A 14,152-nucleotide genomic window follows, 5' to 3' on the forward strand; every position below is an offset into this window, starting at 1 on the left:
ACGTGGCGTTGGTGGATGGAGCGAGACATGATGTCCCAGATGTGCTCAATTGGATTCAGGTCTGGGGAACGGGCGGGCCAGTCCATAGCATTAATGCCTTCCTCTTGCAGGAACTGCTGACACACTCCAGCCACATGAGGTCTAGCATTAGGAGGAACCCAGGGCCAACCGCACCAGCATATGGTCTCACAAGGGGTCTGAGGATCTCATCTCGGTACCTAACGGCAGTCAGGATACCTCTGGCGAGCACATGGAGGGCTGTGCGGCCCCCCAAAGAAATGCCACCCCACACCATGACTGACCCACCGCCAAACCGGTCATGCTGGAGGATGTTGCAGGCAGCAGAACGTTTTCCACAGCGTCTCCAGACTCTGTCACGTGCTCTGTGTATTGAACCTGCTTTCATCTGTGAAGAGCACAGGGCGCCAGTGGTGAATTTTCCAATCTTGGTGTTCTCTGGCAAATGCCAAACGTCCTGCACGGTGTTGGGCTGTAAGCTCAACCCCCACCTGTGGACGTCGGGCCCTCATACCACCTTCATGGAGTCTGTTTCTGACCGTTTGAGCAGACACATGCACATTTGTGGCCTGCTGGAGGTCATTTTGCAGGGCTCTGGCAGTGCTCCTCCTGCTCCTCCTTGCACAAAGGCGGAGGTAGCGGTCCTGCTGCTGGGTTGTTGCCCTCCTACGGCCTCCTCCACGTCTCCTGATGTACTGGCCTGTCTCCTGATAGCGCCTCCATGCTCTGGACACTACGCTGACAGACACAGCAAACCTTCTTGCCACAGCTCGCATTGATGTCCCATCCTGGATGAGCTGCACTACCTGAGCCACTTGTGTGGGTTGTAGACTCCGTCTCATGCTACCACTAGAGTGAAAGCACCGCCAGCATTCGAAAGTGACCAAAACATCAGCAAGGAAGTGTAGGAACTGAGAAGTGGTCTGTGGTCACCACCTGCAGAACCACTCCTTTATTGGGGGTGTCTTGCTAATTGCCTATAATTTCCTGTTGTCTATTCCATTTGCACAAAATTATTGTCAATCAGTGTTGCTTCCTAAGTGGACAGTTTGATTTCACAGAAGTGTGATTGACTTGGAGTTACATTGTGTTGTTTAAGTGTTCCCTTTATTTTTTTGAGCAGTGTGTGTGTGTATATATATATATATATATATATATATATATATATATATATATATATTACTGAGATCATATGACAGATCATGTGACACTTCGATTGCACACAGGTGGACTTTATTTAACTAATTATGTGACTTCTGAAGGTAATTTGCTGTTTCCTGAAGTCCACAATCATCTCCTTTGTTTTGTTGATGTTGAGTAAGAGGTGTTTCCTGGCACCACACTCCCAGGGCCCCCACCTCCTCCCTATAGGCTGTCTCGTCTTTGTTGGTAATCAAGCCTACTTCTGTTGTGTCATCTGCAAACTTGATGATTGAGTTGGAGGCGTGCATGATCATGTAGTCATGGGTGAACAGGAAGTACAGGAGGGGGCTGAGCATGCACCCGTGTGGGGCCCCAGTGTTGAGGATCAGTGAAGTGGAGATGTTGTTTCCTACCTTCACCACCTGGGGGCGGCCCATCAGGAAGTCCAGGACCCAATTGCACAGGGCGAGTTTAAGACCCAGGGCCTCAAGCTTATTGATGAGCTTGGAGGGTACTATGGTGTTGAATGCTGACCTGTAGTCAATGAACATATAGGTATTCCTCTTGTCCAGGTGGGGTCGATGTAGGTGTCCGTGACGTGGCTGGTTTTTCTTTTGTAGTCTGTAATTGTCTGTAGACCCTGCCACGTACATCTCATGTCTGCGCCTTTAAATTGCAACTTCACTTTGTCTCTATACTTACATTTCCCTTGTTTTATTACCTTGCTGCGGGAATAACTACACTGTTTGTATACGGCCATATTCCCAGTCAACTTTCCATGGTTAAATGCGGTGGTTCGCTCTCAGTTTTGCGCGAATGCCGCCATCTATTCACAGTTTCTGGTTAGGGTAGGAATTAATAGTCACAGTAGGTACAACAGTAGGTACAACATCTCCTATGCATCTCCTATTACTTATAAACTCACTCACCGAATCAGTGCATAAATCAATATTATTCTCTGAGGCTACCCGGAACATGTCCGGGTGATCAAAACAATCCTGAAGTGTGGATTCCGATTGGTCAGACCAGCGGTAAATAGACCTTGTCACGGGTACATCCTGTTTGAGTTTCTGCCTATAGAAAGGGAGGAGCAAAATGGATTCGTGGTCAGATTTGCCAAAGGGAGGGCAGGGGTGATGTTTGCATCACGGAAGATAGAGTTGCAGTGATCCAGAGTTCTGCCAGGGCAAGTACTACAATAAATATGCTGATACAATTTAGGTAGCCTTGTTCTCAAATGTACTTTGTTAAAATCCCCATCTACAATAAATGCAGCCTCAGGATATATGGTTTCCAGTTTGCATAAAGTCCAATGAAGTTCTTTTGGAGGGGGATATACACGGCTGTGACAATAACCGACGAGAATTCTCTGGGGAGATAATACGGTCTGCATTTAATTGTGAGGAATTCTAGGTCAGGTGAACAAAAGGACTTGCGTTCCTGTATGTTGTTACAATTACACCATGAGTCGTTCATCATGAAACACACTCCTGCCCTTCTTCTTCCTGGAGAGATGTTTATTTCTGTAGGCACGACGCACAAAGGATCCCGGTGGCTGTACCGACATATCCCGGGAGTTCTATGTTTCCGTGAAACAGAGTATGTTACAATCCCTAAAGTTTCTCTGGAAAGCAAACCTTGCCCTAATTTCGTCTACCTTGTTGTCTAGACTGGACGTTAGCGAGTAATAAACTCGGAAGCGGTGGGTGGTGTGCGCACCTCCGAAGTCTGACCTGAAGGCCGCTCCGTCTACCTCTTCTGCAGCGACCTTGTTTTGGGTCATCCTCTGGAATCAGTTCAGATGCCCTGGGTGGTTCGGACAAAGGATCCGCTTCGGGAAAGTTGTATTCCTGGTCGTAGTGTTGGTAAGTTGACGTCACTCTGATATCCAATAGTTCTTCCCGGCTGTATGTGCTAACACTAGTTAGTGTTACTGCATTAATATCTGCCCTTGAAGGGTGGAACAGGGGTGTATGTAACATGAGTGTATGTAGTGATTGGCCTTCCAAAATCGTAAGCCTCCTTTTTTATGTAATTGTATTTAATCTGTTAAATAAAATACCAAATCCAACTCCATGTGATGTCCTTCAAAAATACATTATTTTGGCCTGGCCTTTTCGTCTGCGGAATAGGCTTCAAATCCGGTTGATTTAAGAACAATTCTCTCCTTCACCTGTGTGCCAGGTGTGTCTGTCAGTCTGTTTGCTCTCTGTCACTTCTGACCCTGCATTGGGCTATGCCCTCCCTCAGACTGCATACCTCTGCTATGACATCATGTGCGGTGGTGCACTAGCCCCAGCCCTAGGCGTCTAGCCTGTCTGTCTTATAAGGGGCGTTCCACCACAACAGGAGCTTGCCAAGTGACCAGATTATGTAGATAAATCCACCTTGCAGCCTAGCCTATGTTTCTCTCTCTCTGAACTGTCCTGTTCAAGACCTTGGGTCACAGGGAAACACTCATCACCACCAAAGACAATCAGAAAAGTTTGAGGGAGAAACTAGGTCAGAGGGACAAAACAGCCTTGCCCCGCTTGGTATGTGCGAGGCGTCTGTGAGTCAGTAAGTGTGAGGCTAGCTCAGAATGTGTGACGAGGCTCTTGTGTGCCTTTCGAGGGCGACGTGAATGAAGTGTAGGATGATGAATCACTGTGGAACAGCATGGTAATCTGCTCTGCCTTTTCTCTGCTCTTTCTGCCTGGAGGACAGAGAGCGAAGCTGGTAGCAGCGTCAGTGCACTGCTGGCCTGGCTTTGCTCTTACGAAACAGAACCTCTCAAAGCTCCGGAAACAGTCACTACTCCCATAATTAACGCACATGAACAAGCTTCTTTTTTTTTTTTTTTTTTTTTACCAAACAGACACTGCCTAGTATGTACATGTCATGGGATATTACTTATTTTTTTTATGAACAGAGAGAAGAATACAGTGCCTGTGTCTCCTTGTCATTGAAATGTTTCAGCCTGCTTGGGGCTCCCACTGTGAGGGCTGTACGGGAGGAGTGGTCTGGCTCTGATTAAAATACCTTGGGGGGGGTTGTGTCTGTGTGCTGCTCCCTTCCCCCATGTCTTTGTTTTACTGATACTCCGGCTATGGCTGTCCTTTCCTCACCATGACGTTTACACAGCTGGGAGATAACATTGCCTCTCTTCCGTTCCCTCTCCCGCTATCTTCCCCCCATCTTTGTATCTAAGGCACTACATACCCTGGTTCGATTCCAGGCTGTATCACAACCGGACATGATTGCGAGTCCCAGAGGGCGGCGCACAATTGGTCCAGCGTCGTTAGGCCGTCATTGTAAATAAGAATTTGTTCTTAACTGACTTGCCTAGTTAAATAAATAAAATCTCATTCATCCACTTTATAAAAACATGAAGAGGGCCCTTCTGTCCCCCTTCTTCCCCTCTTGTGACAGCCACCCCAGGATGTAGCTAGGCCATTTTAAGGCCAGAGTTCTGCCTAATCAAAATCGAATAAAGTGTTATTTGTCACGTGCTTCGTTAACAACAGGTGTACACTAACAGTGAAATGCTTCCGAGCTGACAAGGTACAAATCTGTCGTTCTGCCCCTGAACAGGTAGTTAACCCACTGTTCCTAGGCCGTCATTGAAAATAAGAATTTGTTCTTAACTGACTTGCCCAGTTAAATAAAGGTAAAATAAAATAATCACATCTACAGATTTTTCGCTCTTAACAGCTCGGCTACCTGCTGCCATCGTCGTCGGTGATCATCGTTGTCGGTGATCTGGCCTACCAGTGTCCAGTTCAGAGGGAGGTGTTTAATCCCAGAGTCCATAGCTTCGTGATGAGCTTGGAGAGCTCTGTTGTTGAACGCGGAGCTGTAGACAATGAACAGCATTCTCATGTAGGTGTTCCTTTTGTCCAGATGGGAAATGGCAGTGTGGAATGCAATAGCAATTGCGTCATCTGTAGAGCTGTTGGGTGGTATGCGAATTAGTTGGTCCACGGTGTCTGGGTTGATGGTGTTGTGAGCCATGACCAGCCTTTCAAATAATTTCTTGGCTACAGATGTGACTGCTAAGGGGTGCTAGTCATTTAGACAGGTTACCTTTGCGTTCTTGGGTCTGCTTGAAACATTACAGACTGGGTCAGGTAGAGGTTGAAAATGCTCTGAGTATGCATCCTGGTAATCAGTCTGTCCCTGCGGCCTTGTGAATGTTTACCTGTTTAAAGTCTTACTCACGTCGGCTACAGAGAGCGTGATCACATATTCGTCCAGAACAGCTGGTATGCTCATGCAGGGTTTAGTTTTGCTAACCTTGAATTCAGTGTTGTTAACCAGATGACAATCCACCCATACATAATGGTTGTCTCAAATGGCACCTTATTCCATTTATAATGCACCACCTGACCAGTAAGCAATGCACTATAAAGGGAATAGGGTGCCTTTTGGGATGCACCCCACGACAACCATTTGTCTGTCAGTGCAACACCACTGACCGACTCGCTGTACTTTACAGACAAGTGATGCATTTAGGCCTATCAACCTATTACCAAACAAGTCTCTATTGCAAAATGTTAACCTTGTCTGTTAACAACTTGTTGCCTGGCCTGGCCTCCCTCTGAGGAAAGGAATAGAAAAAAGGCATAGAACATGAAGCTGCTTTGGGAGATGGAGGAGAGGATATAGACACAGTTGTGGACCTGTTGACTGTTCCGGACCTTCCTGTCTTTCAGGTGTTTGCAGCGAGGCTGCAGTTGACTGACCCACTGAACAATGGCTCAGTTTCCCACGCCCTTTGGAGGTGAGTGCCACCCAACCAGATTGACAACCGTCTGTGTGAGTCACAAGCGTGCATGTGTGTCAGAGAAATGTCTGTGCGCGCAGCTGCGTGCCTGCATGCAGGTGTGTGTGTCCTGATCTCCCTCTACACATGGGTTATTGAGAGTTATACTGTAACTTCAGCACGAAGGAAGGGCCACTATCAAGTTATTACTCCCAGGTGGTGGAAGCCTGCCCTTTTGGACCGCAATTGGCTGCATCCCTAATGCCACCCTTTTCCCTACATTCCTCAACATCAACTCTGCACCTCAGCCAGTTCCACTGTTCCCCTTTAATCAGGGACTGATTTAGACAGACACCAGGTGGGTGCAATTGGTTATCAGGTTAGAACAGAAAAGCAGCAGGAGCCGTACCTCGTAGAGTAAGAGTTGTATACCCCTGCCCAACATAGCGCACTATATAGGGAATGGGGTAGCATTTAGGATACAGCCATGGTGTATGGTGGACTTAACCCCCCTCTCACGCACACACACACACACACACAGGCCAGGCGAGAGCTGCAACTGATCTTTCTCTCTCTCAGGAGGTCTGGACGCCTGGGTGATCTCTTTGGACGAGCGAGCCAAACATGACCAGCAGTTTGTCAGCCTGGCCCCCTCACCAGCTGGCTACATCACAGGTTAGCTTTACTCACAGCCGGGGAGGGGATGGACAAACGAAGGGAAAGAGCGGTGGAGGACAGTCTTTGCAGTACATCATGTCAGGCAGAAGTTGCTTGAAGATAGCAGAAGGTCACTTCATAAGGGCTTTCTCTTATATTACACACAGAGTACCAGGTCAAAGGTGAAGGGTTAGTGCTTCTTTATCTGCATTGCTCGCTGTTTGGGTTTTTAGGATGGGTTTCTGTACAGCACTTTGACATCGGCTGATGTAAAAAAGGACTTTATAAATAAATCTGATTGAATGAAGCCTGGTGGAGTCTAGGGCAGGCCTTGAAGTGTTTCATTCCTTACAGCCCACACCGTAGCAAGCCACGTCATTCTCCACTTTTCTCACTTTCAGAAGTGTTTCATTCCTTACAGCCCACACCGTAGCAAGCCACGTCATTCTCCACTTTTCTCACTTTCAGGGGTGTTTCATTCCTTACAGCCCACACCGAAGTAGTTTCAAGCCACGTCATTCTCCACTTTTCTCACTTTCAGAAGTGTTTCATTCCTTACAGCCCACACCGTAGCAAGCCACGTCATTCTCCACTTTTCTCACTTTCAGAAGTGTTTCATTCCTTACAGCCCACACCCACTTTTCTCAGCAAGCCACGTCATTCTCCACTTTTCTCACTTTCAGAAGTGTTTCATTCCTTACAGCCCACACCGTAGCAAGCCACGTCATTCTCCACTTTTCTCACTTTCAGAAGTGTTTCATTCCTTACAGCCCACACCGTAGCAAGCCACGTCATTCTCCACTTTTCTCACTTTCAGAGGTGTTTCATTCCTTACAGCCCACACCGTAGCAAGCCACGTCATTCTCCACTTTTCTCACTTTCAGAAGTGTTTCATTCCTTACAGCCCACACCGTAGCAAGCCACGTCATTCTCCACTTTTCTCACTTTCAGAAGTGTTTCATTCCTTACAGCCCACACCGTAGCAAGCCACGTCATTCTCCACTTTTCTCACTTTCAGAAGTGTTTCATTCCTTACAGCCCACACCGTAGCAAGCCACGTCATTCTCCACTTTTCTCACTTTCAGAAGTGTTTCATTCCTTACAGCCCACACCGTAGCAAGCCACGTCATTCTCCACTTTTCTCACTTTCAGAGGTGTTTCATTCCTTACAGCCCACACCGTAGCAAGCCACGTCATTCTCCACTTTTCTCACTTTCAGAAGTGTTTCATTCCTTACAGCCCACACCGTAGCAAGCCACGTCATTCTCCACTTTTCTCACTTTCAGAAGTGTTTCATTCCTTACAGCCCACACCGTAGCAAGCCACGTCATTCTCCACTTTTCTCACTTTCAGAAGTGTTTCATTCCTTACAGCCCACACCGTAGCAAGCCACGTCATTCTCCACTTTTCTCACTTTCAGAAGTGTTTCATTCCTTACAGCCCACACCGTAGCAAGCCACGTCATTCTCCACTTTTCTCACTTTCAGAAGTGTTTCATTCCTTACAGCCCACACCGTAGCAAGCCACGTCATTCTCCACTTTTCTCACTTTCAGAGGTGTTTCATTCCTTACAGCCCACACCGTAGCAAGCCACGTCATTCTCCACTTTTCTCACTTTCAGAAGTGTTTCATTCCTTACAGCCCACACCGTAGCAAGCCACGTCATTCTCCACTTTTCTCACTTTCAGAAGTGTTTCATTCCTTACAGCCCACACTGTAGCAAGCCACGTCATTCTCCACTTTTCTCACTTTCAGAAGTGTTTAATTCCTTACAGCCCACACCGTAGCAAGCCACGTCATTCTCCACTTTTCTCACTTTCAGAAAGGACATTTCAGTCACTCACACTCACTCATATTATTATCTGATACCATTGCCTTGGGTGTGTTGATGTTCAACATCACATTGCAGAACCTCCTCACACAATTTTTTTAGTGCTTGTTTCACTCTGCTACTTCAGCAACAAGAATTGCTGATTGTGTTCAAATTGAAATCATTTGCCCTATGATTCCCCTTGAAAGAGGAACCAACTGGCCTTTTCTCTCTGCGTTTGAATAGATATATTCATAATGGTGTACAACAGACTCGACAGTATTATAATGTAATTTTCCCTTCTCATTGTCCGTAGGTGACCAGGCCAGGAATTTCTTCCTGCAGTCAGGCCTGCCCCCTCCCATCCTGGCACAGATATGGTGAGTGTCTCCTCTCACTCCATCTCTCCAATTCTTAACTTAATCTGCTGCTAATGTCAACCACTGTTGTCTCTCTCTCTTTGCCCTTCTCCGGTTTTTGTCGCTCTCCTCCCTCTGTCTTCCACTCCAGTTTCACTCATTCCTTCTTTCTCTCCTTTTATCTTTCTCTCACCCCTCCCTCGCTCTTCAATTGCTTTATTGACACGACATCCGCACGGACATCTTGTGAACAACAATGATAATAATCAGTATAATGTAATCAAATCTTTACTTTCTCCCTCTCTTGCTCTCGCTCCCTCTCTCAGGGCCCTGGCCGATATGAACAATGATGGGAAGATGGACATGCACGAGTTCTCCATCGCCATGAAGCTGATCAAGCTCAAGCTGCAGGGTCACCCCCTGCCCCCCTCTCTGCCCCCCTCCATGAAGCAGCCGCCCCTCACCCTGCCCCCGCCACCCACCGCACCCTTTGGTAAGGGATTAGACAGGGGCAGGGTGCGTCTCAATAGTCTTAAGGGGCTTCCTTTTCTCCATCTGCACTGATCTGTACAGCAGGATAGGTAAAAGCAGTGTGGTGGATGCAACCCCAAAAAAAGTACATTTTTGCTTTGACCTGTCCACTTGTTCTTTCAGATCAATGCAGGTGATGTACAAGAGACTAGGAGTGTGTGCCACTAGGCTATGAGATACACCCATGTTACTGTCCCCATGGCCACCATTAACTAAATGGACTTTAGAGTGCTCAAAGCCAACTCTGCCATATCATCTGCACCATCTATGTTCATACAGTTGAAGTCGGAAGTTTACATACACCTTAGCCAAATACATTTAAACTGAGTTTTTCACAATTCCTGACATTTAATCCTAGTAAAAAATTCCCTGTCTTAGGTCAGTTAGCATCACCACTTTATTTTAAGAATGTGAAATGTCAGAATAATAGTAGAGAGAATGATTTATTTCAGCTTTTATTTATTTGATCACATTCCCAGTGGGTCAGAAGTTTACATACACTCAATTCGTTTTGTAGCATTGCCTTTAAATTGTTTAACTTGGGTCAAACGTTTTGGGTAGCCTTCCACAAGCTTCCCACAAGAAGTAGAGTGAATGTTGGCCCATTCGTCCTGACAGAGCTGGTTTAACGGAGTCAGGTTTGTAGGCCTCCTTGCTCGCGCACACTTTTTCAGTTTTGCTCACAAATTTTCTATAGGATTGAGGTCAGGGCTTTGTGAAGGCCACTCCAATACATTGACTTTGTTGTCCTTAAGCCATTTTGCCACAACTTTGGAAGTATGCTTGGGGTCATTGTCCATTTGGAAGACCCATTTGCAACCAAGCTTTAACTTCCTGACTGATGTCTTGAGATGTTGCTTCAATATATCCACATAATCTTTCCCCCTCATGGTGCCATCAATTTTGTGAAGTGCACCAGTCCCTCCTGCAGCAAAGCACCCCCACAACATGAAGCTGCCACCCCCATGCTTCACGGTTGGGATGGTGGTCTTCAGCTTGCAAGCCTCCCCCTTTTTCCTCCAAACATAACAATGGTCATCATGGCCAAACAGTGCAGTTGCAAATCGTAGTCTGGCTTTTTAATGGCAGTTTTGGAGCAGTGGCTTCTTCCTTGCTGAGTGTCCTTTCAGGTTATGTCGATATAGGACTTGTTTTACTGTGGATATAGATACTTTTGTACCCGTTTCCTCCAGCATCTTCACAAGGTCCTTTGCTGTTGTTCTGGGATTGATTTGCACTTTTCGCACTAAAGTACATTCATCTCTAGGAGACTGTACGCATCTCCTTCCTGAGCGGTATGACGGCTGCGTGGTCCCATGGTGCTTATACTTGCGTACTATTGTTTGTACAGATGAACGTGGTACCTTCAGGCTTTTGGAAGTTGCTCCCAAGGAAGTTGCTCTCCTTTTGATTTTCCAATGATGTCAAGCAAAGAGGCACCAAGTTTGATGGTGGGCCTTGAAGTACATCCACAGGTACACCTCCAATTTACTCAAAGGATGTCAATTAGCCTATCAGATGCTTCTAAATCCATGACGGAATTTTCCAAGCTGTTTAATAAAGGCACAGTCAACTTAGTGTATGTAAACTTCTGACCCACTGGAATTGTGATACAGTGAAATAATCTGTCTGTAACCAATTGTTGGAAAAATTGCTTGTGTCATGCACAAAGTAGATGTCCTAACCGACTTGCCAAAACTATAGTTTGTTAACGAGACATTTGTGGAGTGGTTGAAAAACGAGTTTTAATGACTCCAACCTAAGTGTATGTAAACTTCGGACTTTAACTGTAGCTAGATGTTTCACTGGGGCAATTTAAAAGCTTTAACTTCCTATTATCTCAAAGCACAACTGTGTTTGTTTCTGGTATTTGAACAGGCAACGCCCTGGGTCGATATTTGGTTGCTTCCCCTGACAACCAGGGCATTTTGCTGTGCACTGCCTGTTTATGACCAGGCTAATGTTGTTCATTTTCAAGTGAATCAGTCAGAACTCAGCACTTGTAGACTCATCGGCTTTGGGTGAGTGGGGAAAGTAATAATAATAAACAGTGTTAAAATAATAGGCCTGTCAATAGAAAATGAATGGATGTCTGTTGTCTTATGTTTGTCTGACATACCTTACTTCATTCTACCCTGCAGGAATGCATGGTTTAGGTGTAATGCCAGGCCTCCCAGCAGTCCCTCCATTACCCATGCCCCCTATGCCAGGGGTGGGTATGTCCCCCCCTCTGGTGTCGTCGGTTCCCCCGTCTGTACCCCCTTGCCCAACGGAGCGCCAATGACGGGCTTCTCCCACCCAGGTATGGCCCAATCAGCATCGCCGTAAGACATACCACTGATTATTCAAAGCGGAGTTCTAGTGAATGACAGTGAAGCCCTCTGGCAACGTTTCAGAGCATCTCACTTTGTTGATTTAATCCTTTCTCAACCTCTTTTTGTGACCCCATCTCTCTCGGTCTCTTTCTCTCCATCTCTGTCTCTCAGCCACCACACTCAACAAAAGCTCTTCTTCCAACCGCTCCGGTGCCAAGATGCAGGGCCAGTCTTTTGAGACTTCTAGGTGAGTCACGGCACCCACTTGGAAGAGCACCCACTTGGAAGAATGGCCCCTGCTCATTGAGCCCAAACTCAAAGGGACAAATGTAGCTGTGTTTGTGCCTAGACACCGAGACTTTTTTTTTTTGAACACACAACAGGCTAGCTCATTAAAATACCATCACTTTTAGATGAGATCCCTCTGTTAAAAAGAGATGCACAGCCGACGTCCCATGTTGTCAGTTGGAGAAGAGCAATTCTTCTGTCCAGACCGCTTTGCTTTCTAACGTTACACAAAAATAACTTAATGATTCAAGTACATTTTTTTCAGAAGTTAACCCTTTACACTTGTGGGAGTTGGTCTATATGGATAAATTGAAATGTTTCTTAATGAAGAAATATGAAAATCATATACATAAGCATGGTAGCAATTGAAAGGGAACCGTTTGTAGATTATTGGAAAATGATTCGACCAAAGTTGAGGACACAAACGAGACTCAGTCCAAACGTTACACTGTTGATTTTATGTGCATTTTACATCTACTGTACTTTTCGCTGCATTTGTTGACAACTAAATGTGAAAATACTCTGGATACATTCAGTAACGTGATGAGAATATTCTTGTTAAATGTGGGCTAGGTGCAACATAAGACAACACATTTAAGGGTTTGAGTGAGAAGACTAACTGGTGTCTCCAAGTGGCGCCACACACCTCTTCCTAAGTTGTTTCAATGCACTTTTGTGACTCAAAGAAGAGTCTTCAACTATAATGTACAGTAGACATTCTGTTCAGAACAACCCGGATATAAAACCATGTCATCTTGTAACTGTACATTAAACATCGTGATCATAAACGTTGACACTCTATGACGTGAGTTTTATGTTATGGAAATGTGAAGTGCACATTTGTACTCACAGGTGTTTTGGCTTGCTTGTATGACGTCAAAGCTGTATTTCTTATCCTCAACATCTCATCTTTCTAAATATATCAAGTCTTCTTCATTTCCAGCATTTCCCTCACTCGGACAACAAAACATTTGCAAAAGTTGCGGGAGGGATTAGTGGGAGGGATGTGGGGCAATTTCTTATCTTGTGCGGCGTAAGTTCAGAACATCTGTGAGTCAAAACCCATACAGCGCTGTGAAGCGTAGAGCCTGATCTCTAGCGTCATGTATAGCATGTTACTGTACAGCCACTGTGTTCCAATTTAGGTGCTTATCAGTGTCCAAACCCGTATACCGGTACGAGTGTAAAGGTTTATCATGGAAATTTGTCTTTGTCTTAAAGGCAATTTCCAACTGGCTCCGACACAGACAGCAAAGCAAAAACACACAACTTAACACAACAGTACTATTAAAAAAAACAACGAATAGATACAAGCAGATGTGAGGCATCGTCAAAAAGTCTGTTTAAAAATACGCATTTAATAAGATATTGTCTCCCCCCCTCTCCATCTTAGCTCCCCTGTGCCCCCAGCCTCCCACTGACTGGGCTGTTCCCAGCTCGTCCCGGCTAAAGTACCGGCAGCTCTTCAACAGCCACGACAAGATGATGAGCGGCCACCTCACCGGTAAGACCTTGTCTGTCAACAATACACACTGCTGGTTTGTCCAGTCCACATCAGCGGTTTCTCAAAAAAGCTAATGCTTTTATCCTCGTCTTTCAGGACCCCAAGCAAGAACCATCCTGATGCAGTCCAGCTTGCCCCAGACCTCACTGGCATCCATATGGTAAGAGATGGGAGCAGAGCCAATACTTAAGACACTTGGCCACTAATTCCTATATGTTCACACATTGCTGCTCTTTGTTCTCTGACTACTGCTTCTCTCTGCTGACTCTGGGTAGAAGTTACTTTTCGACACAGATCTAGGATCAGCTTAACCATCAGATGACAAAACAAATCATATCAGTTTCTGTTTAGGAGGGTGAAACGCAAAACTAGTCTCGGATCAGTGCCGTCGGGGTGCCCCTAAACGGCACTTGTTTTTACCTTCGTCCACTCTGCTAGTCACAGGACAGGAAGTGCATGGCTGGTGGTAACACGACACGTCTTTCTCTCTCTCTCCCCCTCTCCCTGTTTCTCTATAGGAACCTGTCGGACATCGACCAGGACGGCAAGCTGACGGCCGAGGAGTTCATCCTGGCCATGCACCTAATTGACATGGCCATGTCCGGCCTGCCCCTGCCCCCTATCCTGCCCCCAGACTTCATCCCCCCCACCTTTAGGTACAATCCACTGCCCCCTCTGCTGTCTGGCAATGCCCCTTAACTCTACCTCTGTCTGCAGAGCATTGATACCGGCACTTACCTTAGAGAGTCTTGTCTAAAGATGCTTTATTGTTCTTATTGCCCT

General features: G+C 46.1%; 1 protein-coding gene across 1 annotated transcript in view; it reads left to right on the top strand.

The window, feature by feature from the left end:
* LOC115134218 (intersectin-1-like) overlaps window positions 1-14,152 on the top strand; it is a 71,172-nt gene that overhangs the window by 14,203 nt on the left and 42,817 nt on the right. The window contains 12 exon segments of the mRNA XM_065025856.1: window positions 2,831-3,026; window positions 5,856-5,923; window positions 6,485-6,580; window positions 8,689-8,752; window positions 9,058-9,224; window positions 11,404-11,523; window positions 11,526-11,564; window positions 11,749-11,824; window positions 11,911-11,912; window positions 13,259-13,369; window positions 13,466-13,529; window positions 13,888-14,025. Of these exon segments, the coding sequence (XP_064881928.1) occupies window positions 5,896-5,923; window positions 6,485-6,580; window positions 8,689-8,752; window positions 9,058-9,224; window positions 11,404-11,523; window positions 11,526-11,564; window positions 11,749-11,824; window positions 11,911-11,912; window positions 13,259-13,369; window positions 13,466-13,529; window positions 13,888-14,025 (905 nt within the window). The 5' untranslated portion in view covers window positions 2,831-3,026; window positions 5,856-5,895.

This window comes from Oncorhynchus nerka, linkage group LG2 (assembly GCF_034236695.1).
Source record: "Oncorhynchus nerka isolate Pitt River linkage group LG2, Oner_Uvic_2.0, whole genome shotgun sequence".
Classification (NCBI taxonomy): domain Eukaryota; kingdom Metazoa; phylum Chordata; class Actinopteri; order Salmoniformes; family Salmonidae; genus Oncorhynchus; species Oncorhynchus nerka.